The sequence below is a fragment of the Phocoena phocoena genome, chromosome X (genome assembly GCF_963924675.1).
Source record: "Phocoena phocoena chromosome X, mPhoPho1.1, whole genome shotgun sequence".
Classification (NCBI taxonomy): domain Eukaryota; kingdom Metazoa; phylum Chordata; class Mammalia; order Artiodactyla; family Phocoenidae; genus Phocoena; species Phocoena phocoena.
The window spans coordinates 44,063,761-44,091,462 of NC_089240.1; the positions used below are offsets into that span (position 1 = coordinate 44,063,761).

At 41.5% G+C, this 27,702-nt stretch overlaps 1 protein-coding gene across 1 annotated transcript in view; it reads right to left on the reverse strand.

Moving 5' to 3' along the window:
- Positions 1 to 27,702, reverse strand: part of SHROOM4 (shroom family member 4) — a 210,625-nt gene that overhangs the window by 13,084 nt on the left and 169,839 nt on the right. Inside the window, exons 4-5 of the mRNA XM_065901270.1 lie at positions 23,994 to 26,454; positions 18,419 to 18,480 (exon numbers count right to left, since the gene is read on the reverse strand). Of these exons, the coding sequence (XP_065757342.1) occupies positions 18,419 to 18,480; positions 23,994 to 26,454 (2,523 nt within the window). The remainder of the gene's footprint in view (positions 1 to 18,418; positions 18,481 to 23,993; positions 26,455 to 27,702) is intronic.

Consider the following 27,702-nt stretch of genomic DNA (forward strand, 5'->3'; position numbering starts at 1 on the left):
ATCATCAGACAGAATATCCATTCAGTAGTCACAATGAAGACTGAGAATATTTCCTCAAAAAATAATAATACACATAATGGTGGCCCAGGTCAGATAGAATGGAAGGCAAAATCTCCTTCATTCCCCTCATCTGCAGTCCCCATCCTGGCTAGCTCATCCCTCATGTGGATCAGAAATTCATAGCCACACATCCCCATTTTCTTCTCATTTGGACCTTAGCCCACCTATAGCTCCTTAAGATTATAATAATCCCTTGTGTACAGACTGTTCCACCTGGCATTTCCCCCCTCAGGAAACAAACAAACAAGGTGGTGAGTGGGAAGTAATAAGATGATAAATGCTATCAGGCAGTGAGGCCTTTCCTGACCACCTTATCTAAAGTAGAGACAACTTATCCTTAATTATCATTTTTCTATTTTGCCTTTCTCAGAGCATACACCCCCACAAGGGCAGAGATCTTGTGTGTCTCATTCATCTGGTACCTACTGCCTGGCACACAGTAGGCATTCCATAAATATTTAATAACTGAGCTAATTCCCAAAAAAACCCCAAGGACCATGATACTCATATCATAAAAAAAGTTGAATTAAAGGGAAAAAGCAATAAACAAGACAAAGAAGGGCACTATAATATTAATGATTAGAAAACACAATTAAGATCTAATTACCCTGAATCTTTATGTACCAAAAACATAGCATCAAAATTCATAAAGCAAATATATAGAAAATGCAAAGGTAGAAAAAGCAGAAACAAAATATAAGACTTTTTCAGCTGATGACAAAACTGTATCCAGTCACAATAAAATAACACTAGAAATTAATAGCAAAATGAAAAACAAATACTTCTAGCACACAGAAAATAAAAGGGAGAAAATATCCCCCACTCTAGTCAAAGAGGAGATCTAATCTAAAATTGTAGACTACCTACAAATAACAACAATGAAAATATCAGAAGCAAGAGGATGTGGTTGATTAAAACAATGATTAAAGGAAAATTGATAGTCTTAAATACTTATATTAATACATAAAAACAAATTAAAATAAATGAATTATGCTTTCAACAAAAGAAGTTAAGAGCCACAAAAATAGACCTAAGCAAAGCAGAAATAAAACTAATGGCAGAAATTAATACACTAGAAAACAAATAACAGAACTAATAATTAAAGCCAAAAGCTTTCTTCAAAAGAAAATATAAAACCATAAAACAGATAAATCTCTTGCTAATCTAATTAAAAACCCTAAATGCACAAAATTAGAAATGGAGAAATAACCACAGTTACAAAGTAAATGAAAAGAGTAAGAGAACACTTTGCTCTACTGTATGAAAACAGATTTGAAAACTTAGTTTTCTAGGAAAACATAATTACCAAAACTAATTGCAGAAGAATGAAAATATCTAAACCACAGGTTATCATAGGAAAAAATTTGATAAATTTGACCAAAAAAACAGCACACTCCCATGATCTTGTGTTAATTCTACCAACCTTCAAGTAACAGACAACCTCAATGCTATTTACACTTTCTAGATTCTGGAATCTAGAGAATAGGGGGAGAAGAAAAGAATCCTGCATAACATCAATACCAATACCTAGCAACTAGAACATACATAAAGGAAAACCAGAGACCATTCTCATCGAAGAATACTAATGCAAAACTCACCGTTTTTTGCATTTAAAAACATAAATATTAGAACATTAGTAGATATAAGTAATTTATTAATAAACTACCAACATATATTAAAGGTGAATGCTCAAAACAATTCTTTCTGAGAAGGGTGCATGATCCAAAAAGTTGGAAACCATTGGTCTGAGGCAGTTGTTCCTAATCGAAGTGGCTCTTAATTGGAATTACCTGAAGATGTTGTTTAAAATGCAAAGTCCTCGGCTCCACTTCTATCAATAGAAATTGAGATTTAGTACCTTGTGGTGGAGCCCAGGAATCTACATTTTAAACAATTTCCCGAAGGGATTCTAATACCAGTGGTTCAGGGATCATACTATGGAAACAAAGGTCCAGGGTGAAAAAGATGGGAGTGTTGTTGTTTGGAGGTAGAGGTTTGGGGATAGAGTTATTTGTTCCAGTTAGGTTGGTTTCCAATCTGTACAGTATGTGTCCCACCCCTCAGCACACACATTCCTACCTTCTGTCCTTGCCTCTCCTGTTCTTCCCCACCTTCATCTCAAATCTAGATCTTATGAGATGCAGGTGGTGAAAGCAACGTCTCCAAAGGCTCAAGTTGGGCCAATGTCCTGCAGCTGTGGTGAGAAAAACCCTCCTCCATGATAGTTATCAAATTTACCACTCTTTCCTTGCCAGGGCACAGGAAAGGCAACAGAGCAGAGCACAAAGAACACAGTGTTAGAAAGAATTGGGTCTGAATTTCAGTAAAATTTAAAAATCTGCCTCCAGAACCCAAAAGCTGCATGACCTTGAGGAAAGTATTTAATTTACCTCAGTTTCAGTAAAATATCTATCTTAACAAACCTGCTGTGAGGATTAACCATATAAAATAAAAAGGACCTAGCAATGATGCTGGGTACATGGAAAAGTGATTAATAAATGACAGAACTATGCTTATTATTAGAGTGAAGTCCTTAGGGCCACTGCATACGGTTGTGCAAACTGTGCAGTGTACAGCCTTCACTGCTGTATGCTTCAGCCCTGCTCCTTGTTCCCATCAAGGGAGTTGAACTGCACTGTCCCGTGGTTAATGTTCAGCCCTGCTCAATAGCCAAGAAACCAAGAGACCTGGAGTCCCAGCTCAGCTACATGGCTGCCGAGCCAGGAGGCCCTAGATAACCAAGGATTTTAATCCTAGGCTCATTCACTCACTCTTCTCATCTACTAAAAGGGAGAGAGAATAAAAGGCAAGTTTAGGCTTAAAAGCAGTGTGACGATCAACAAGACTAGATATTCTATGTTGTCTTGTTTAGGTACGAATCACTTATGTCAGCATTACAGAATTTACCTTTAAGTAGCCAACTCCAGAACCAGTTGGAAGAAAAGAGCACACCCTTCTAGGGACATTCGGTGCCTCGATTTATGGCACTGTGACACTATCCTGAGGCACTAGGCTCTAGCAAGGCAACCTGGAAATTGCTATTCTCTGCATCAATCCTAATTTCAAAAGCACTGCTCTCCCACTGACACAGCTTGTGTAAGGGCAGCCTGAACCTTGCAGAGTCATTTACACCAAGGGAGCAGAACTAGGCAAGACTCCAGAAAAGGGGAAGGACTGCCCTCGATGGGACCAGCTGGGCCAACGTGTGTACAAGTCATCCAAGCTGTCATTCAGTATTACACTGTGCAAGGTGACCAGATCTCAGGGGAGCAAAACCCGTAGCCCTTGCTTTCCAGGCACTAATAGCTGAAGCAGACTGGTGAATGGGAGGCTTGCATTGAAGTGTGTCAGGCTCAGGCCAAGGATATTGGTCTCTAGAGGCCCTAGTTTCAAAGGGCTCAAGCCACCTATATGCACAGAAATCTAAATCTACAACTCTTCTTTGGGATGAAGTAATGATTCTTCCCTAGAGTGGAGGATAAGGAGCTAAATTAAGGGAAAAGAACTATGGTTTCTTACATCTTACTTACTATGTGTCACACACTGTTGTAGACACTTTCATGTAGGTATTTCTATTAATCTTCACACCAGCTCATTGAAGTAATTACCATTATTGCCAGCTTGCAGGTGAGGATCCTGGGGCTTAGAGAGTGTCATTAATTTTCCCAGCTAGTAAGAAGTAGTAGTGTCCAGACTGGAACTTGCCTTATCTGGCTCCAAGGGAAATCCCACTGAAGCAAGGACTCCTGAGTTAATGCAAAAGGTACTTGCACTACATTCATCCCCAAGGTGTTCTCAAAGACTTTAACTCCTTGCTGAAGAGAGGGGAGGGAGCATGAAAGCTAAGTCTGAGAAAGGGCTTTGTTGACACCAGCAAGGAGCCTACATCTCAAAAACAAAAGCAAATCGTGTGCCAAGTTCTGGGCTGTCCTTCTCTTTTCCTCTTGGCACAGGCTGCCTGTTCTTCTGATGAATAGATTTTCCCCTTTTGTTACTATCTTTTTTTTGGGGGGGGAGGGGCTCATAGTAATTGAAAATGAAAACCAGTATTTTCAGAGACTGAAAAATCTCCTCCCGCCTCCTCCTTAGGCCTTTTGAAGTTTTCTTGTTTGGAATTTTTATTTTTAACCTCACCACAATAGCTTGGCATTCCAGGATCTCAGCAGCAAGAGTGCACAGTCCCAGCCCCTCTCCCCTTCCCCTTTCCCCAGCAGCCAAAAGATAAGACTGCTCCAAGAGAAACAGCCACTCCCAGCTTATTGCTGAAGGAAATATTTACAAGATCCAGGAAGTGAGATACAAGGAGGCTACACAGGGAGGGGAGAAGGGCCCAGAGAGCTTGTTGTTGCCACCCTTCTCTGTCTCTGCGGCCACAGAACTTCAATCAAGGAACAATTAGTCTGGCAACAGCAAATACAAGTGGCAGGACTCACTCTGAGCCTTCTACAGCCCCCAGGAGCCTGCTGCAAAGTGTCCTTTGAAGAAATCAGAGAAGCCCTTGTTATACTGGGGCTGTCCTGGGTGAAGCTTAGATTCCTCTCTCCAATGACTCCAACTTGGAGTTTCCAAGAAGGTCTTTCCATTACTCTTCTGAACCCTACATAGTGTCACAGACATGGTGCTAAGGGATGGTAATGACCACTCTTGTTTACTCAGAGTCCACCATGTGTCAGGCACAGCACTGGACAGTTAACAGACTCCATCTCGTTTCACCCTGAAGACAATCTTCCAGCCTTGAGTATTCTCTTGCCCATGTTAGAAATGAGACTCAGAGAGGTTAAACAACTGAGGGAACATAAAGAGAATAAGCAGCCAGGAGAAGTTACAACTAAGGTCCATCTGACTCCAATGCCCGTGCTTTTGCCAGCACAACATGCTGCCTCTTCAGCATTCTCATAACCTTCTCAAGAGATTTAATAAAAGACATTTTAGCAGCACGTAACACACTGTGGAGGGGCCTGGAGGGTTTGATATCCATGAGAACAATTTAATGGAGGATCAGGCTGGCCGAGGCTATTGAGGTTCTATTCTCTAATAGGCAGTGGTTCTGAAACTTGAACATGCATCAGAATCACCTGGAAGGCTTATTAAAACACAGTTGGCTTAGTCCTACCCCCAGAATTTCTAATTTGGTAGGTCTGGGGCAGAGTGGAGAATTTTTATTTCTAACAATTCCCAGGATGATGATGGTATTGCTGGTCCCAGATCACACTTTGAGATCCACTGCTCTAAACAGTCATTATCTACCAGGTTCCCAACTCACCAGGGTATCTTAAGAGGTATAAAGCCATTAAAAAAAACTCTCAAGGAGTTCCCTGGTGGCGCAGTGGTTAAGAATCCGCCTGCCATTGCAGGGGATATGGGTTCAAGCCCTGGTCCGGGAAGATCCCACATGCTGCAGAGCAACTAAGCCCACGTGCCACAACTACTGAGCCTGCGCTCTAGAGCCCGTGAGCCACAACTACTGAGCCCGTGTGCTGCAACTACTGAAGCCTGCGCACCTAGAGCCCATGCTCTGCAACAAGAGAAGCCACTGCAATGAGAAGAATGAGAAGCCCACGCACCGCAAGGAAGAGTAGCCCCCACTCACTGCAACTAGAGAAAGCCCATGCACAGCAACAAAGACCCAATGCAGCCAAAAAAAAAAAAAGCTCTCAAAACGAAATGCATTTTAATTAACTATATACATACCACCCATGTAACAAGTGCGAGAAGATTTATAAAATAAAATAATGGGAGGTCCATAAAGCTCTGGGAATCCTGATGCTATTTAAGGAAATTCGGTGCCCCACAATCATTAAACAATGGATGTGCCAGGGGAAGAGAGCAATTTTTGTATATTTAAGTCCTCATATATACCAGATGTTAATGTACTAAATTTCAAAGACCTAAAATACAGTGGAATAGACTTAATACCAAAGTTATAAAGAACATGATTTTATCTCAGTTTAAAAGGCATTCTGGGTGCTCAATTATGAATGACAATTATCATAGAGTAGTTCTTTGGCACGAACATATTTAACATTTGAGGTTTTAACCCTTTGAGAGTAGCCCTAAAGATCCATGAAGTGTAATAACTGGTCATTTTGCAAAGGGTATGAAGTTGACTTGCAAGGCCTCACAATACTGCTTTGTAGGGCAAGTCACCAAGCAAAGGAGGGAGCCTAGTCAACCACTTGGCATTCCCACCTCAATGTGGCTTGATAGGTCTCTATTTGTTAACAAGGTACATAGGTGTGGAGTAACCATGGTAGAGAGAATATGTGCTTCTCTGTGAATAATGGCACTGAAATGCAAACTATTTGCAAACTAGTGCTGATGATGGAAGTGAAGAGAAATGTAATGGTGTTGAGAAAGTAATGGTTCTGAGTCAGATAATAAAATGTTCATTAGTGGGGGTGGAGAGGTTCTATGTTGTAATAATGGTGACAAATTTGAAGATTCACAAATGTCTGGTGATGTACCCCCTCAGAAATGTCAAGTTCTCACAGATTTAGATAAGCAGAAGTGCTGGTTGATGGAGAATTCTAGCAAAACAAATTCTAGCTAACAGAGAGATCAAGCATGTCTGGTAAGTAACAGTCTGTCATTGGTATGGGGATTTTTCTAAAGCCCTTGATCTTTAACTTTGCAGGTCTAAATCAAACCAATGTGGGCTGCCTCTTCTTCAGATTTTCTTTTTTATTATGAATTCCAGCAACTTGACATGTACCCAAAGAACACCATGTGCATTCAACTCCAGCTATTTACATTTTACCAGATGATTTTCTGAATCTTCTTTGTGCAAGGCTACTATCAGATTCAACATGTGAGTTTAGAATTTAGCATTTTTTGTTGTTAATACTATTACAACTACCCATTTCTGTATAAGACCCAATATTTGTATACCTGTCACTGTTAATGGCTATATTCTATTCCATCATGATGATATATTAGATTAGTAAATATTTTCCATGATTATAAATAGCATTACTTTAAATATCTTTAAAAAATTATTTTTTTCCTTTTTAGGTTACTTCCTTGGGGGTATGCTGGATCAAGGAGTATGTACAAACAGTTTTGAAACTCTTGTCACATATTTCTAGACTGTCTTTTAGGAAAACTGAACCAATTTATACTGCCCCCCAAAACACATACTGTTTCCTTAAGTCTTGTCAAGATAGGGTTTTGTAATTTCTATTTATAATTTCCATTAATTGTTGATAATTTAATAAGCAGGTTGTGAAACCTTGATGTTGTTTTTATTTGCACTTCTTTAATTGGTAGAGAGGTTGTACTTTTCCAGGCAGTGATTTTACTGCCTTTATTTCCTCATGTGTAAATTGGCTGTTCATTTTCCTTGCCCTTTTATGAAGCTGAATTTGAAAGCCGACCTTCTATATCTGTATCTATTCTTTATATTTTTCGGACAGTCAACTGTTATCTGTGATGCTGACCCCAGACATTTCCCTCATTCTGCTATCTAGCTTTTTATTACATTTTGTTGTACAAGGGTTTCTTCCACCAACTTTTAAATATTTGAAACCATCCATCTTGTCTCTGATGATATCCTCCGTTTAACAGGCACAAATTTATCTTCCATCCGTAGCTGGAGTGAATATGCTGTTCAACTGGTCTGCTTTCTGAAATTTACTACAGAGTATTCTATGCACTGTGGCTCTAAGTTAATTATTCTCCATATTGATACCTACAGTTCCCAACATTTACTGAAGACAGATGATTGCTTTCCAAAGTTCACGGTTGCATCCAGTGTGCTCTATAGTCTTAGTATCTGTTCCTAGAATCTCTCTTTTTTATTTAATTTCACTGTGTGACTTTTTTTCAACCCACTATCATATGGTTTTAATGACTGTCACTTTATGACAGACTTTAAAATCTGATAGGGTAAGTCTACCACCATTAGCTTTTTTTTTTTAACATCTTTATTAGAGTATAATTGTTTACAATGGTGTGTTAGTTTCTGCTGTATAACAAAGTGAATCAGCTATACATAAACACATATCTCCTCCCTCTTGTGTCTCCCTCCCACCCTCCATATCCCACCCCTCTAGGTGGACACAAAGCATCGAGCTGATCTCCCTGTGCTATGCGGCTGCTTACCACTAGCTATCTATTCTACATTTGGTAGTGGATATATGTCCATGCCACTCTCTCACTTAGTCCCAGCTTGCCCTTCCCCCTCCCCGTGTCCTCAAGTCCATTCTCTACGTCTGCGAATTTATACCTATTCTGTTCTTCAGAAACATTTTTTTTTAGATTACATATATATGTGTTAGCATATGGTACTCTTTTTCTCTCTCTAACTTACTTCACTCTGTATGACAGTCTCTAGGTCCATCCACCTCACTATAAATAACTCAATTTCGTTTCTTTTTATGGCTGAGTAATACTCCACTGTATATATGTGTCACATCTTCTTTATCCATTCATCTGTCAATGGACACTTAGATTGCTTCCATGTCCTGGCTATTGTAAATAGAGCTGCAATGAACATTTTGGTACATGACTCTTTTTGAATTATGGTTTTCTCAGGGTATATGCCCGGTAGTGGGATTGCTGGGTCATATGGTAGTTCTATTTGTAGTTTTTTAAGGAAACTCCATACTCTTCTCCATAATGGCTGTATCAATTTACATTCCCACCAACAGTGCAAGAGGGTTCCCTTTTCTCCACACCCTCTCCAGCATTTATTGTTTGTAGATTTTTTGATGATGGCCATTCTGACTGGTGTGAGGTGATACCTCATTGGAGTTTTGATTTGCATTTCTCTAATGATTAGTGATGTTGAGCATCTTTTCATGTGTTTGTTGACAATCTGTATATCTTCTTTGGAGAAAGGTCTATTTAGGTCTTCTGCCCATTTTTCGATTGGGTTTTTTTTTTTTTTATTGAGCTGCATGTATATTTTGGAGATTAATCCTTTGTCCATTGATTCATGTGCAAATATTTTCTCCCATTCTGAGGGTTGTCTGTTCATCTTGTTTATGGTTTCCTTTGCTGTGCAAAAGCTTTTAAGTTTCATTAGGTCCCATTTGTTTATTTTTGTTTTTATTTCCATTTCTCTAGGAGGTGGATCAAAAAGGATCTTGCTGTGATTTATATCATAGAGTGTTCTGCCTCTGGTTTCCGCTAAGAGTTTTATAGTATCTGGCCTTACATTTAGGTCTTTAATCCATTTTCAGTTTATTTTTGTGTATGGTGTTAAGGAGTGTTCTAATTTCATTCTTTTACATGTAGCTGTCCAGTTTTCCCAGCATCACTTATTGAAGAGACTGTCTTTTCTCCACTGTATATCCTTGCCTCCTTTGTCATAGATTAGTTGACCATAGGTGCATGGGTTTATCTCTGGGCTTTGTATCCTGTTCCATTGATCTATATTTCTGTTTTTGTGCCAGTACCATATTGTCTTGATTACTGTGGCTTTGTAGTATAGGCTGAAGTCTGGGCATTTGGTTCCTCCAGCTCCGTTTGTTTCCCTCAAGACTACTTTGGCTATTTGGGGTCTTTTGTGTCTCCATACAAATTTTAAGATTTTTTTGTTCTAGTTCTGTAAAAAATGCCATTGATAGTTTGATAGGGGTTGCATTGAATCTTTAGATTGCTTTGAGTAGTATAGTCATTTTCACAATGTTGATTCTTCCAATCCAAGAACATAGTATATCTCTACATCTGTTTGTATCATCTTTAATTTCTTTCATGAGTGTCTTATACTTTTTTGCATACAGGTCTTTTGTCTCCTTAGGTAGGTTTATTCCTAGGTATTTTATTCTTTTTGTTGCAGTGGTAAATGGGAGTGTTTCCTTAATTTCTCTTTCAGATGTTTCATCATTAGTGTATAGGAATGCAAGAGATTTCTGTGCATTAATTTGGTGTCCTGCTACTTTACCAAATTCATTGATTAGCTCGCGCAGTTTTCTGGTAGCATCTTTGGGATTCTGTTTGTATTGTATCATGTCATCTGCAAACAGTGACAGTTTTACTTCTTCTTTTCCGATTTGGATTCCTTTTTTCTTTTTCTTCTCTGATTGCTGTGGCTAAAACTTCCAAAGCTATATTGAATAATAGTGGTGAGAGTGGGCAACCTTGTCTTGTTTCTGATCTTAGTGGAAATTGTTTCAGTTTTTCACCATTGAGGATGATGTTCGCTGAACCACCATTACCTTTTTAAATAAATGTATTCTTTGGTCTTCCTGCCCACTTATTCTTTCAGATAAATTTTACGGTGAATTTGATAAGTTCTACGAAGTATATCACAGTGACTCTAATTGGTAGTGCATTACATCTATATATTATTAACTTAGGGAGTATTGTAATCATTACTATATTAGTCTTCCCAAATTGAAGCAGAGTATAGCTATGCATTTATTCATGTCTTTATTTCTCCCATTAGAGTTTTATAATTTTCCTTGAATAGGTTTTGTGTGCCCACGATTAAATTAATACCCAAGTATTTAAATTCACTTTGTCACACTCTTTGACAAATCCTTTCATGCCTCTGAAGGTTGCATTCTTCTTAGCTGGTAAAGCCTTCTTGAAAAGTGTACTATTCCTAATGAAATGAGATTCAATTCTGAATTATCCGTTTTCTTTTACTCAATTGCCAAATAGGAAATGTGTACTGGATATTCCACACTCTGCTCATGATGTGGTATGATAAAAAGAAGGAAGAGAGCCCTAGGCTGTGAACTGAAAAACCTGGGTAGTAGTCTAGTTTTGTCACGTAGTTGCTGTATAATCCCAGAAGTAATGGGCTCTGGAGTCAGATGCCTGTTTGACCTTGGGCAAGTGACTTTAATCTATCTGTGAGTAAGTTTCCTCATCTGTAAAACTGGGTCAATAAATGGTAACTATCTCATAGGGTCATGATTAGTAATAAATAAAATAATTCATGTGAAATGCTTAGAGCAGTGCCTGATACCCAATAAACACTTAATAAATGTTAGCTATTATACCTTTTGTGGTTGTTGTTGTTAATAATAGTATAATAATACCTTTCCTGAGTCTCAGCTTCCTTATCAGTCAAATGGGAAAAATAAGGCTTCACAGAGTTTCTGTGAGGATTAACTGTGGTTATATATATATATATATATATATATATATATATATATATATATAAACACTCTACACATTTGAAAGGTCTGTGCAAAGTAGAAAAATGGAAATGATCACAGGAGGCAATTATAAGTATGGAAAACCAAATGAGATAATCTAGGAAATAATTTCTTTGGGCTTTTAAATGCTTCACATTTATGTAGCTTTTTCTCCCAGCAGATCTACTCACCAATGTTTTTTTCCCTCCTGCTAATATCAAAATGTGTTTGCATTCTCTGCATGCAAACTAAATAACTGTGGAGGGAGACAACCAAGAGTGTAACTACCTGGAATTAAAATTCGTTGCAGGCTTCCAGGCAGAGAATGGCTCAAGAATATACATTTGATTTTGCCACCTACACCCATCATTCCAGTTGTGACAGAAATAATATAAGAAATGTTAAAAAATGTGTGTGTAGTGGGGAGAAGGTAAGTGGAAGCTCCATCAGGATTTCTCCTCTTTAAATGTCATCTCTGCCCTTGACCTTTCCTAGGCCTTCTCATCTTCCTTGAGATCATAAACTATGATCTCCACATTCAGCAAAAATATTCTTTCCCTTTCCATTGACCTCTCCTTTCTGTTTTTAAACTTAAACCAGTTTCCCAAATCCTGATCAAACCATCACTTAAACCAGAGGTTCTCATATTTAGCTTGCATCAGAATTGCCTGAAGGGCTTCTTAAAACACACATCTCTGGGCCATGTCCCAGTTTCTGAATCAGTAGGTCTGGGTGGGGTCCAATAATTTGCATTTCTACTTCAGTTCTTAGGTGATACTGAGGTTGTTGGTCCTAGGACCACATTTTGAGAACCACTAACTTAAACCTTATCTCCCCCTCTAACTACCACCCCATTTCTCTCCTTCCTTTTCCTAGCCAACTTCTTTTTAAACATTTTAAAAAGTATAAATGTCTTTTCAAGCACTCTTCTTTTAAACCCTTTTACTAATCACATAGTAGCACATAATCATTGTATTAAAATTAATGAAAAGAAACTGAAACCCTCCTACTTTGCTGGTGGAAGATGCTTTGGAAAACAGTTAGGCAGTTCCTTAAAAAGTTAACAGAGTTATCATATGGCCCAGAAATTCTACTCCTAAATATATACCCAAGAGAATTGAAAACATATGTCCACATAGAAATTTGTATGTGAATGGTCATAGCAGCATTATTCACAAAAAAAGTGAAAACAACCCAAATGTCCATTAATGGATGAATGGATAAATAAAATGTGGTATGTCCATACAATGGAATATTACTTGGCAAAAAACAGAATGAAATACTGATATATGGTATAACAAAGATGAACTGCTAAAGCTTGCTAAGTAAAAGAAGCCAGACACAAAAGCCCACATATTGTATGATTCCATTTATATGAAATGTACGTACAGAATAGGTAAATCCATAGAGACAGAAAGTAGATTAGTGGTTTCTTGAGGCTGAGTGTGGAATAGAGTGACTGGAAATGAACAAAAGCGATCTTTTTAGGGAGATAGACATGTTCTAAAATTGGATTGTGGTGATGATTGCAATAGCATGCAAATTTACCAAAACTCACTGAATTGTACACTTAAAAGGTGAATTTAGGATGTGTAAAACTGTGTGCATTTCTTCTGTATGCATCCCCTTTACAGACCATCATGCCATCTGCTTTCTATGCCCACCATTTTACTAAGTTTGCTTTCTCGAAGGTCACTTGTGTGTCCAAACCGTCAAAGCCAATAGCAGTCCTCTCTTTATCGTCTGTGATGGTACACTGGCATACTTCTCCTTCTTACTACTCCAGATGCTTGCCCCTTCAATCCCCTTTGCTGGCTATTCTTCTTCATCCTACCCCCGCTGGCTGGGTGATCAACAGGCCTCCTCAAAAGCATCCCCTTGTCTTCCTCACTAACTTTAAATTCAACATATCCCAACTCAAACTTATTATCTCCACCAAACCAGGTCCCCTTGTCACCTGCCCCCACTCTGTCAATAATTTTCTCTTTCTAAAGACACTGGGGCAGAAAATTATTTTTGGCTTAACTCCTTTCATTCCCAAGTTCTTTTTACTTTTCTCTCAAAAGTTGCCACGTATTTGTGAGCAAATTATCTGAACCAACAATTCACATGGGAATCAATGCAAATATTAAATACATGAAAAATGTTCAAACCAGAATAATCAAAGTAAGCAAATTAAAATTATAATATGTACCATGTATACCTATTGTATTAGAAAAAGAAAAATTTCCATGATGGCAAATTTTAGGGGAAACTGGTATTCTCCTATATTGTTAATGGCAGAGTAAAACACCTCCAGGGAAAGCAGTTTGGTGAAATATATCAAGAACAATAAGAATGCTAATTTTCTTTCAACAACTAATCCCAACTCTGTATAACTGTTTTTAATGAGATCATTCAAAATGAGAAAAAGGTTATAGCTGCTCAAAATTTTTTAGCAGCATTACTTTATAATAGCAAGAAATTGGAAACAACCTAATTATCCACCAGTTTGGGAATGATTAAGCAAATTTGGGCACATTAAGCTGGTGAAATATTATGCAGCCATTAAAATTTATAACTATTGAGGAAGGCTTTATAGCAACAGGAAAAATTGTTCACCAAATAATGCTTAGTGGGGAAAAAAGAAGCAGGACACATAAAATCACATCTACATAGTTATTATAATCATGACCCCCCCCACCCGCAAATCTCTACACCTATAGATAAAGGCTGGCAGGGAAATGAAAACAATTAGGGTGTTAGGGTAGTAAGAATAAGGATACTTTTTCTATGGTTCTGAAGAACCTAGGGGCAGGACAGGAATAAAGACGCAGACGTAGGGAATGGACTTGAGGACACGGGGAGGGGGAAGGGTAAGCTGGGATGAAGTGAGAGAGTGGAATGGACAAATATACACTACCAAAGGTAAAATAGATAGCTGGTGGGAAGCAGCCGCATAGCACAGAGAGATCAGCTCAGTGCTTTGTGACCACCTAGAGTGGTGGGATAGGGAGAGTGGGAGGGAGACGCGAGAGGGAAGAGATATGGGGATATATGTATATGTATAGCTGATTCACTTGTTATACAGCAGAAACTAACACAACATTGTAAAGCAATTATACTCCAATAAAGATGTTTAAAAAAAAGATACTTTTTCTTCTGTTTTTAATTTCCTGTAATATTGCTTTCGCAATAAACATTTTCCCCCGAATTTCCACATATTTATCTATCCCTTCTGTTACATTCCTATTGCACCCCCACCTTCCCAAAACAAGGCCACACTCATTCATGCCTGGATCACCACCCCTGATTGGTCTTTCTTCAACCCATCTAGGCTGCAAATGCTGCCAAATCATCTGAAGTGCCATATTTACCATGTCACTTACCTGATCAATAACCTTCAATTGCTTCCATATTTGCCATCCTACCTAGTTTTCAAGGCCTAACTATCCTGGTGCAATACTTCACTCTTTACCCTTTTTCTCTACTGTTACTGTTGCTGCTGCTGCTCCTCTTCCTCCTCCTCCTCATTACGACTAACATTTACTGAGGGTTTATGGTGCCAGATTTTGTCCTAAATACTTTACATATATTAACTCAATTATTCCACACAATAGTCACAGGAGGTAAGCACTCTTACCCCATTTCACAAATAAGGAAACCGATGGGGTGGGGTGAAAGAGAGGAGCTGGGCGGGGTGGGGGTGGGGGGGAAGAGAAAGCCACTTGCCAAATTCACACAGCTAGCGAACAGAAGAACCTGGATTTGAACCCAGGCAGACTGACTTCAAGGCCAGAACTTTTTTTTTTTATTGAAGTACAGTTGATTTACAATGTTGTGCCAATCTCTGCTGTACAGCAAAGTGACTCAATTATGCACATATATACATTCTTTTTTTATATTCTTTTTCATTATGGTTTATCCCATGAGAATGGATATAGTTCCCTTTGCTATACAGTAGGGCCTTGTTTATCCATTCTAAATGTAATAGTTTGCATCTACCAACCCCAAACTCCCACTCCATCCCTCTCCCTCCTCACGTCCCCCTTGGCAACCACAAGTCTGTTCTCTATGTCTTTGAGTCTGTTTTTGTTTTGTAGAAAGGTTCATTTGTGCCGTATTTCAGATTCCACATATAAGTGATATCATATGGTATTCGTCTTTCTCTTTCTGACTTACTTCACTTAGTATGATGATCTCTAGTTGCATCCATGTTGCTGCAAATGGCATTATTTCGTTCTTTTTTATGGCTGAGTAGTATTCCATTGTATATATCTACCACATCTTCTTTATCCATTCATCTGTTGATGGACACTTAGGCTGTTTCCATGTTTTGGCTATTGTGAACAGTGCTGCTATAAACATCGGGGCGCATGTATCCTTTTGAATTATAGTTTTGTCCGGATATATTCCCAGGAGTGGGATTGCTGGATCATATGGTAATTCTATTTTTAGTTTTCTGAGAAACTTCCATACTGTTCTCCATAGTGGCTGTACCAACTTACATTCCCACCAACAGTGTAGGAGGGTTCCCTTTTCTCCACATGCTCTCCAGCATTTGTTATTTGTAGACCTTTTAATGATAAGGCCAGAACTCTTAACAACCAGCAGGGTTTATTCCTCCAATACAGCCTGCTTAGTTTCCCCTCTGGGCCTTTCCTCCTATAGGCCCCAGCCTTTAGTTTTCTTACCCTCCAATGAACTTAAATAGGGCACAATGATACTTACCATGTATTGGCCCCTTACCATGTGCTAGGCTTTTCTTGTTTAAACCATGTATTTGACACTTTTTCATCTTATAGCAACTAGCCTGAGTTGAAAACCTGGCTTGTCCCTTTAGTATCTGTGAGACCTTGAGTAAGTTACTTAGCTCCTCTGAACCTCAGATTCTTTATCTGAATCATCAGTTCTCAAAGTGTGATCCCAGGACCAGCTGCAACAGCATCACCTGGGGAGCTTGTTAGACATACACATTTTGAGCCCCATTCCACACCTACTGGATCACACTCCCTGGGGGCGGGGTGGGAGCTATCATGTATCTGGATTTTTTTTAACAAGCCCTCCAGGTATTTCTAATGCACATTCAAGTTCAAGAATCACTGCCCTAGTTATAATAATGCCTACCTGACAGTTTTGGGGAAGATAAAACAGGATATGTGTAACTTAGCTAGTGGCACATAGGCTGTTTTGCAACTGGTAATTTATTATTACTGCTACTTAACTTTATGTGGATTAGTCTTCCTTGCTCAAGCTGGGGATGGGCAGGCATTATGCTTCCTGATGCTCTTCCTTTAATATTTCCCTGCTTGCCTAGAAACAGGCAGTACATATACTAGGTTTTAAATAAAGTCCCCTTCCTTGACTGGCTGATTAGTAAGAGAGCCATGTTGGAGAAGCACCATAGTGTAGTATAGTGTCTCTGAAGCTAGACTACCTGGGTCTAGTCAACTTACTAGCTGTGGGACTTTAGGCAACTGAATTTATCTATCTGTGTTTCAGTTTCTTCTCTCGGTCAAATGAAGAAACTAACAGTACCTACCCCTTAAGGTTATGGTGGTAAATAAATATTTGTAAAGCGCTTTGAATGGTGCCTAGAATAGAGTACCGTGCTCAAGAAATGTTAGTTGGCATTATTATTTTTGTGTCATTTTACCTATTCAATGGTGGAGGAGGCTCTGTTTCTTCATTTGGCAAGCAAATGACAAATACATCTTGAGCAACTTCTCTGTGTCAGGCACCGTGCTAGGCATGGAGAATACATCCGTGACCAAGGTGTGGTCTCCTTTCTCGACAGTCTCAGTCTAGTAGGGGAAACTCAGCAGACCCACTAGACTGAAATGATTTCTCCAAGAACAGTGGGGAATCAAGGCCAGCCATAGAATCCCACAGTATCCCCACCCAGGCCTTAGGTCCCTGAGACATGATACTGAGGGGTCCATTTGAAGCGTTTCCTTAGGGATCCTAATTGAAGCATTATAATGGAAAAAGCATGAACTTTGGGGCCAGACAAACCTGAGTCTGAGTCCTGGCTCCATCACTTACTAGCTGTGCGACCTCAACTAAGTTATATAACCTCTGTGGACCTCATCTATAAAATAGGTAGTAAAATTAACTGTTGTGGAGAATAAATGAGATTATGGTTATAAAAAGATCCAGCCCAGTGACTGACACTTAGCTGGTGATCAGTAAATGTTGGCTTCCTCTCTTTCCATTGCCAATCAGAAAACCAATAGGTTTCCCAGACTTTGGAGTCAAAAGAAAGCCCAATTTATTCCTGACTACACCACCAAATCACAGGGGATAATATAGACCACTGGAAAGAACCCTGGGCTTTTCAGAGGTCAGGGGATCCAGATTCTAGCCCTCTTCCTAGGTGTCCCCACAGAGGCGCAGCTAAGAGCCATCTTCCCTGTCCCTCCTTTATTCCTGGAGTTTGAGTTAAAGAATCAATACAATTTACGGGCCTCTTGTCCTGGAGAAGAACTAGCTGAAAGAGTATATCAAACAATTTCACAAAAGGGGTTCCAACCAGACTGATGGAGAGCAACCTGGAGGAGGTAACTGTCTCCTCCACATGGTCACCTATGACAGGTGGGCTCATGTCTTTGGAGCATAAGTGCCAGGTGCCATGTTCCCCACATTACAGGAACAGATTCTCCACTCTGGGCATTCTTTTTTCCTTAAGGGCTCTGCAGAAGCAACTCTTTCCCTTCTAGCCCAAGCCATACATACCATTTGTAAAAATGTCCCTGCCTTCTTTTAGGAATTCTAACCTATTGTTAGCATGATCTGCCTTGGATTTTTAATGAACAGACCTTAATCTCTCAACAAGCCCTATAAAAAGAAAGGTGGCAGAACCCAAGAAACATTCTGAGGCAAAGGCACAGCAGTGGCTGGACAGTCTTACCTCCTCTCTGGCCCCTCCAACCACCCAGTGGCTGCTTGGAAGGCAAGCATAGTTTATGCCTTCCCATCTGTGTTTTAGCATGGTCTGGTCCCCATGTCCTTGTGCCTGGGCACCTGCCTCAGGCCTCTGAGCTGATGGGCACAATGTCCCACAATACTCCTTTTTACGTATTCCAAAATGTGCTACCCATCTGTTTGGTCTATAGCCCAGCTGCCTGGTGGGCAGGCTGGATTACATCTTACAGCATCAAGGCCTTTGTACTGACACCAGACAAGGTTCCTCAAAGGAAACAGAGCAAATAGAAAACAGAAAACCTTACCAGTTTCCACAGAAGACTCAGAGGTACTAACTCACCCCAACTCCCAGAGCGGTCACTTACCTCCCTGACTGGCTGGTCTTCCTGTTTCCTGTTATTGGCTTCCATTTGTCCCCAGGAAAGTCCTGCAAAGCAAAATTCTGATAAGTTAGGGAGCTCTGGACAGCCAGGTATATAGATGGCTTCAAAAATGTAAAGAGGTCAGGAGCTTGCCCTGGGCCAGGCCCACCCCCTCTTCCCCACCCCCACAGCTGGTTCCTTCTACTCTCCCATGCAGGCTACAGAACTATGTACCTAGAGGGCTGCCTTTCTGTCAGGAGGCTTGCTGGGCTGCTGGGGGCATGCAGAGTCTAAGACAGCACTCAAGGACCTGGACAATGTGGTCTAGAAACTCTGAGTTTCCCTCTCTTTCTCCACTCCCCTCCCAAACCACGTTAAAAACCAGTTTAGCATGTTTGCTGTTTGTTCTGGCTCTTGCAAAGAAAATCTCTTTGTTTGTTCTTCCCAGTGAACCTGCTTGTTCCTCTTGCCTCTTCCACCATAGAAAGCAACTTCTTGGAAGCCGCAGCCCTTGAGGAGGCTTTGAGGCCTAAAGCTCCTGCTGCTACAACCCTGTCCTAGCCCACCCTGTACTTCAGGGGCCCTTCCTCCTCGTTCCAGATCCGCTGACAGTGGCTGAGGCGGGCTTATTTCTGGGGAGCACTCATCCTCCGTATTACAGGAGGAGACTCTTCACCCTGGGCATATTGTTCTTAAGGGCTTTGCCCAAGCATTCTTTTCCCTGCAGCCCAAGCCGCATATGCCATTTGTAAAAATGTCCTTGCTTCCTATTCTAGCTCCAAGCCTAATGCAAATTTGCTTTTGACATTCTCCCTGATTTCAGCATTCCGTACCCTCTACCCAGTGACTCAGAACTTAGCCCAACGGGAATGCACAGTTTTTCCTAAACCTCACTGATCTTCCAAAGTCCCACTTTCTCCAATGCTATTATTGGTCCCATTCAAAGTTTTATTATCTTTGCCTCAGTAAAAAAAAAAAAAATACTACCTTTTTGGGGGTAAGACACCTGGTTGTCAGTCATTCTGGCTAAGATACTCATTATTTGAGGGTAGTTATGTCACTTCCCTGAACCTCAGCTTCCTGTCTGGCAAATAAGGACTAGGCTATCTAGCCTTGCTGGATTCCCAGGAGTGAGGATAAAATGGGATGTGTATAGAGAATGTTTAGCACAGCACTCGGCACATAGGAGGCTCTGGACGTTAGTAGCCATGGAAACGATAAGATTTCACAGCTTTCAGAGGACCAGAGCAGTCCCTGCCTGTACCTGTCATGTGAGAGCATCAAAAACCACTTGTTCAACACAGATTCTGCCTTGATGCCCTTGTAAGATGTCCCTGCTTTCAAAGACACTATTACTCATTTTGCCACAGTGGGAGCCAGGATTTCCTGTCCATGCCCTGTCTAGCCCTGTGGGAAGTGCTCAGTAAATAGAAGTGGCCAAACCAAAGTCCTGTCCCAACTCTCAATCTCCTCAACTCCCCAGTATCACCTTACTTTTTTTTTTCACTGAGACACTTAGGTTGCTGTAAATTGTCTGCACTCTTTGAATCAAAGAGGCAGATATCTCCAGGGCTTGTTGCAGATGGGGATTGACTGTGGTAGGAACTTGTTGCCCTAGTGGAAGTTATATTGCTAGAAGGCATCCTGCCAGAGTGGGGAGGGCCTGGGCTTTGCAATCAGCTTTTGGAAAGGCAGTGTAGCACAACTAGGAGCTTGGCCTCTGAGGCCACACTACATGGATTCAAATCCCACACTGAGTGTGACCTCAGGCAAACTACCGAGTTCCCCTTAGCTCATTTCCCCCAGCTATTTAATAGTGATCATAATAATAACAGTATCTATTTCTTGATTGCTTTGAGGACGACATGAGTTGACACATGTAAAGCACCTAGAACAGCACCTGGTACGCCATAGACACTCAAATGTTAATTATCATTATGTTGTTCAAATTCTAGCTTCACCACTTGCAGGATGTGTGATCTCACTGAGCCTCAGCTTTCTCAGCTGTAAAATGGGGATCCTATTATAATGTATCTCATATAGTTGTTAAATGAAATACTTTGATAATATATGCAGAACTAACTGGCATGAAGCATGAGGGATTTAGGTGTGTGCTGATTTTAGTTCTCTTAACAGCACCAAAGAGGATCCAATTGGCTCCCCATCCTCTTCCAGGGGCCATAAAGAGCAGGATCTCAACCCTACTTCAGATAGCCACCATCACAACTACCTTAGCCACCTGAGTTGGGGTATCCTAACGCATCTACAAGTTTTCCCCATGTCTGGAGGGAAGGTGAGCTCAGGTGGCAGGGGTAGAAATGGGCATGAAGTGGCTTCTGGATGGCTGTCCACATGTCTGAAAGCCTAGCGTCTAAGCAGACCTACTTATCTAATCTAACAGACATTAGGAAACCAATGTGTCCTTCCCTCAGAGCACAAAAGGAGAGGCATGGTATGGGCACATGCACACCTGCATTGCTGCTGTCAGCTGCTGCAACCTGCAAATTTCACCTCCTTCCCTTATGGAGTTACTGGCCCTAGGATGACCGTTCTGCAGCTGTCATCTGCTTACCCCATCCCCACCCCCAACTTTAGCCCCTTTTCTCCATTGTCTACTTGCAGGTCCTTGTTTCAGCAAAAGTTTCTCAAGGTAAGCCCAAATCTCCCTTTATTCTAAAAGATAATAACTAACCTTTAAAAAATGATTACTATCTGGTAGTTACTGTTCTAAATGCCTTGCACATGTTACATCATTTAATCCTCTCAACCAACTTATGAAGTAGGTACTGTTATCATTTCCATTTTTTTTAGATGGGAATGCTTAGGAATTCAAACCCAGGTAGTCTGGTTTCAGCATCATGCCCTTAAACCATTATTTTATATTTCCTCTCCTTTTTTCCCCGCTACATTTTATTATGAATATTTTCAAACACTTAGAAAAGTTGAACAAGTTTACAATGAACACCTATATATCCACCATTGTATAGTTTCTACAGTTAGTATTTTACTGTATTTGCCTTATCACACATCTATTCACTCCTCTAACCATCCACAAATCCATCTTAAATTCTTGATGCATTTCAAAGTACAACTTTATCCCCATACATTTGAAAACTTAAATGGAATGGACAAATTCCTTGAAAGGCAAACTACCAAAGCTCACTCAAGAAGAAATAGATAACCCAGATAACCCTATATCTATTAAAGAAATTGAATTTGTTGTCAAAAATCTTTCCACTAAGAAAACTCTAGGCCCAGATGGCTTCAATGATGAATTCTACCAAACATTCAAGGAAAAAAAAAAATACCAGTTCTATGCAAACTCTTCCGGAAAATAGGAGAGAAGAGAACAATTCCCAACTCATTTGGTGAGGCCAGTATCTTGATATGAAAACCAGACTCGGGCTTCCCTGGTGGTGCAGTGGTTGAGGGTCCGCCTGTCCATGCAGGGGACACGGGTTCATGCCCCGGTCCGGGAGGATCCCGCATGCCGTGGAGCGGCTGGTCCTGTGAGCCATGGCCACTGAGCCTGCACGTCCGGAGCCTGTGCTCCACAATGGGAGAGGCCACAGCGGTGAGAGGCCCGCGTACCACAAAAGAAAACCCCCCAAAAAACCCAAACAAACAGAAAAAACAGACTCAGACATCACGAGAAAACTACAAACTAAAATCCGTGATATACATAGACAAAAATCCTTAACAAAATACTAGCAAATCAAATCTGGTAATATATAAAAAGGATAAGATGTCATGACCAAGTGGGATTTATTCTGGCAATGCTAGCCTGGTTCTTATTTCAAAAATCAATCAATGTAATTCACCATATCAACAGACTAAAAGAGAAAAACTGTATGACCATCTCAGTAGATACAGAAAAAGCACTTGAAAAAAAATTCAATATCCACTCTTGATAAAAGCTCTCCCAACAAACTAGGAATAAAAGGGAATTTCTTCAACCTGTTATAAGGCATCTACAAAAAAATCTACAGCTAACATCAAACTTAAAAGTGAAAAATTGGGAACAAAGTAACAATATCTGCTCTCATCACTTCTACTAAACACTGTATTGGAGGTCCTAGACAGTGCAGTAGGGGCCTCCTCTCCTAATAAAGCCACGCACAGTGGAAATGAAGACAAAATTACTTATATTTACGGATGACAAGAAAATCTTTTAAAATCTACCAAGAAAAGTGAGTTTGGCAAGGTTGCAGGATACAAGGAAAATATACAAAATTAAATTGCATTTCTACATAATAGTAAAGAATTTTAACTTGACCTTAAGAAAACAACAGTATCTACAATGGCAGCAAAAACATGAAATCTTAAGGATAAATATAACAAAATATGTGCAATATCTGTATGCTGAAAACTAGAAAATAAGTTGTGTAAATCAATATACTTCAAAAGCTCAAGCATACATATCATTAAAGTTTGATATTTGTTTACAGTATTTTAGGCAAAATTTACTTCCAGCGAAATGCACAAACATTAAGTGTACATCTATTAAGGTTTGGCAAATGTATACACCTGTGTAACTCAAACTCTTATCAAGATATAGATCATCACCCAACAAAGTTCCCTCATGCCCTTTCCTAGTCAATCTCTGTGCTGCCTGCCACAGGCAACCACTGTTTTGAAAATTTTTTTCCATAGAATAGCTGTTTTAGAACTTTATATAAAGGAATAGTAGAGTATGTACTCTTCTGTGTAAGGCTTCTTTACCCCAAAGTTTCATTTCTTCAAAGAATATGTATTGAGCAATTTCATACAGTAAGTCTTTCAGAAGTGTAGGCCTATGCAAAAACAGTTCAACACAGGAACTAACTTCTGGTTTGAATGCACCAGCCAAAAGGTGGCACTAGGAAAGCCATGGGAAAGGAATCTGGCGGTAAGCTGGCAACAGCATAGGGAGTCCTTCCACAGATACCCTGAGGGATGGTGGTGGCTTGTATTAGAGTTGTAGGTCATAACCAGGGTATAGCAACAGCCAATTTAGACCTGGGTCTCTGCAAACAAAGCCTGGGAGACATCTGCAAGTTTTGCAGCTCCAAATATATTTTAAAGCAGGAAATGGAAGGGAATACATGCTGTTTTGGATCAGGCACTGAGCCTGGCACTCTGTGTTACACAATCTCATTTGATCCACCCAACTAATTCATGAGGCAGCCATTACTTTCCTCCACTTTAGAGATGAGGTAATAAGACTTTATTTAGTACTGGCCATTTTATGAGGTAAAAATTCTTTTCTTTTTCCCTTTAAAAAGAATCACATAACTACAACTTTTGGTGGCTGGATGACTTGCTTAAGTTCACTCAGATACCAATTATACAGTCAGGATATAAAGCCCAGTTGTGTTCATTTTGTGAAGCAAAAGTTATTTTATTCCACCTCTAAAGATGAGGTAAGTGCAATTTTGATCACTGAATGTCTTGCCCAAGGTTAGTAAGCTACCACCTGGTGGACCCAGCACTATATAATTTTAAGATATTATAATTGTTACGTTTTCAAATGATTTACCTAGCTTTCTCCTCACAAAGAGAATAATGAAGCTCACCCATCCAAGAGCCAAGTCCTCACCTGCACTGTTGGGTTCCTGGGTTTCCAAGTGTTGCCAGGTGCCAAGCTGCTGTCCTCAAGGGTACCATGCTGGGGATTATGATAACAAGCTGAACACCGGATACACTGGTGGTGGTGGCACCGGCAGTTGTAGCAGTTTGGCATCATATTTCTCTTTCGCAAAGCAGGGCAGACTTCCCCAGAACAATAAATGCAAGGGTCATGGACTACAGCTCCCTGGACATTGCAGGAGTAAGAGCACGTCCTGCGGTAATCAAAATCACCACAGTGTAGTGGCTTACAACACATGGATTGTTCTAGACCTTTGCTTGCAAAACATTCTTTGTAAGTGGCAGTTTCTGACTGAAGGGGTGACATGGAATGATATGATTGGTCTGTGGCATGACAGGGCTGGTCTGTGGAGTGATATGATTGGTCCATGGGATGGTGCCTCAATTCCCTATAGCTGGAGCTCATTGGCTGGAAGTTTTGGTCAACAGGTTTTGGTCTCTGGGTAAAAGTCTTGCTACGAGTGGTTAAACCTGGCAAATGAGATGTAGATAAGGATTTGCTACTCTCTTCAAAGAACTTTCTTCTGTCTGCAAAGGGCAAGAGGATGGCTTCCTCCCCAGCTTGGGCAGTAGAAGCCTTCAATTCCTTGTCACCTGGGTTGGAAGAGTTTTCCACGGCTAGTGCCACATGTGGCTGCAGGTTGTGTTCTGGCGACCATCTCCAGTGACCTCCACGGACTCCACGGTGAACATTTGTTTTTTCAGAGTCTGAGGAGGATGGGTCAGATGCTTTCCACCAGGTGTTCAGGCTCAAAGAGGACTGGCCAGGTCTCTGGCTAGGGCTCATTCGTCCCTCCAAGCCCGTCCTAGATTCATGGCCCTCAGGGGCTTGGCTGAGGCACTCTGAAGACCTAGCCCTGAGTATCATGCTCTTGTTGAAGAGCTTGTCTCTGGGGCTAGGTGGTTTTTTATACGAAGATAGAAGGGATGAGTTAGAGGCAGGAAGTGGAGGACTTTCTAGGCACTTCTTGGTCTCTTCCACTGGCTCCTTGGTGTCACACAGCTGTGACAAGGGACTCTTGCCTTTCTGGAGCTGGGCCTTCCTCCTCTGAATTTCATTACGTAGATTGGTAGCAAAACGCTCGTTCTTCCGCCGGTTTTGTATTGAGCGGCCCCGGGTCCCTCCATTTCGCCTACCACCCACCCGGCCACACTCCTTGGGCTCACTGTCCCCTTCTTCAGTTGTCTCTGTGTGGCCAGCTACTTTAGTGGTTTGTTGAACAAGGGAGCCAGAGGCAGAGGACTGCTGGCTGGCCAATTCACTGTCAGCTCTGCTTGCTCTGTGTGGGTCCTGGAAACTTCTTTCTGGAGGATGTCCATCAGCCTCTCCATGTGGGGAACTGCTTGGGCTCTGATGCCCCGAACCCAGAAGTCTATCATCCACTGGCCTGGTCTTTCTCTCTTTGCTGGGCTGGTCCTGGGTTCCTCCTGCAGGGGGACATGGGCTTTTCTTGCCTGTGTGGCTACTGTGCAAAGGGGATAGAGTCCACTCCTGCCCATCCTGCCCAGCTGGAAGCTCCGTCCCCTTTCTGTCCCTAGTATCAAGGTGCACATGCTGCAAGTGGGACGCCAGTAGCTCTTCAGGGGCACTATGGCGATGTCCTGTGAGGTGTGGAGGGCTGCCAAAAGAAGAAGCCTTAGCTAGTTCTGCTGAAGCCTGGTTAAGTGGGCTGGGATCTGTGCTGGAAGCTTTGTCATATGCTTTTGGGAATCCAACAGCTTTGGCCGAGGCCTCCATCAGTAGATGCTCAGAGCCCTTCTGGCTGGATTCAGGAAGTTGGCTGAGCTCACAGTTCTGATGGCCCTCATTTGTCACTTGGTCTTGCCCGCTGAGGCAGCAGAACCTGTTAGGGTTCCTTGGGGATAGCATGGTGTCCAAGCTAGGTTTCTCCTTCTGTTGCAAGGAGTCCACAAGCTCAGAAGCCCTGCTCTGCTCTCCACTGAGGAGTTGGGCTCTGGAGGCCTGAAGACTGTCTCGCCTCACTGGAGGTTGTGGTGGACCCCTGGCAGCCTTGGCAGGCCCTGAGTGGTGGACCTCCTGTGGACGGGATGATATCTGGGAGCTAGGAGTCAAGTGGCTCCCACTGGTATGCCGGCCACCTCCTGAGGTTTCGGCCACATTAAGCTGGCCATTAGGGGCCTTAGTTGGCCCTGGGCCTTGCATGATGCAGTCCACAGAGCCTGGCTCCTCTGGCCTGAGGGAAAGGGCACAGTCAGAGGCATTTGAGCTGGCCGAGAAGGAGCTATAGGCTGAGTCACGCTGATTTGGGTATGTGCTCTGGTCAATGGGCAAGAGGTGGCCCTCATAGGTGGCTTGGCCTGGTTGCTCCAGGCTCTCCATGCTGCCAATGGAGCTGCTTTTCTCAGTGCTGCAGTGCCGGGAGAGTGGACACCACTGCACACACACGTCACTGCAAGACACAGGGCACACCAGTTAGTTACGTCACCAGATCCCTTTCCCACCTTGGCCAGCCCTGCCATGGGAGAAGCAGGACAACCCAGAGGCACCCATGTCACAAGTGAGAGAGAGATAAGGCAAAAGAGGAAGGAAGGGAAACAGGCGAACAGATGGACACTGGGGGTACTACAGAAATGTGGTAAAATGGGAGACAAGATGATATGTGGAAGAAGGATAGGGCAAGATCCCAAAGACTAACAGTGTGAGAACTCCACTGAGGGTTGTGCTCTGTTTCTCTGCCTTCAGTGAGTCTAGAATTGCTTCTGGACTATTGCTGTCCCCAGGGAGTCAGCTATAGCTCTCTGCTAGGAGAAACAAGCACGGACTATTAGCATTTGAGAGGGGCCCTAAAGGGCTGATTTAATTTCAGCCAGCCCATTTTGTAAATCAGTGGTTCTCAAATTTGAGCATGTATCAGAATCACCCAGAGGGCTCATCAAAACACAACTGACTAGGTCTCATGTCCAGAGTTTTAGGTCTGGGTGGATCCTGAGAATTTTACTTCTGACAAGTTCCTGGGTGATGCTGGTGCTGTTGGTTCAGGGACCATATGCTTTTGAGAATCACTGGTGTCAAGCAAGCCCTGCAAAGGGAAGTGATTGTGAGGATGTGATTTTCTCAACATCGCCCAGCTCTAGTTCATGGCCCAGACAGGGCCAAAATTTAGGCGTCCCCCTGTTCTTTTCTTGGTAATAGTAATCCTCACCATTTACCGAGGACCTACAATGTGCCAGGCACTTTACAATGTCTCATTTCAAATTGAAGGGGAGAGATTATTATCTCCACTTGACAAATGAGAAAACTGAAGCTGAGAGAGGGAAAGTAAACTGACAAGCTCACACAGCAGCTAAAGAAACAGACCTGGAATTTGAACCCAGGCCTCTACGAGTCTAATGTCCTAGGTCTTCTGCTACACTGTCTGTTAAATGTAAATAATAGTAATATCTGTATCAGAGGGTTGCTTTGTGGGTGAAACCAGATAAAAGTGAAGCTCTTGTCGCAGCCTGGGCACCTAGCGAAGGTTCAATACCTGGAGCTGCTGCTCTCTTGATTGTTGTTTTCATGGCTATTGTTATCAGCATCCTCTCTACTATGACTTTTGATACTATAGTGGTCCCTGCCCACCCAGGCCGCCCTCATCCCCCATGGCAAAGCCAAACCAGGGAGAACAAAGAAGGGACTAGGATCAGACACAATCTTG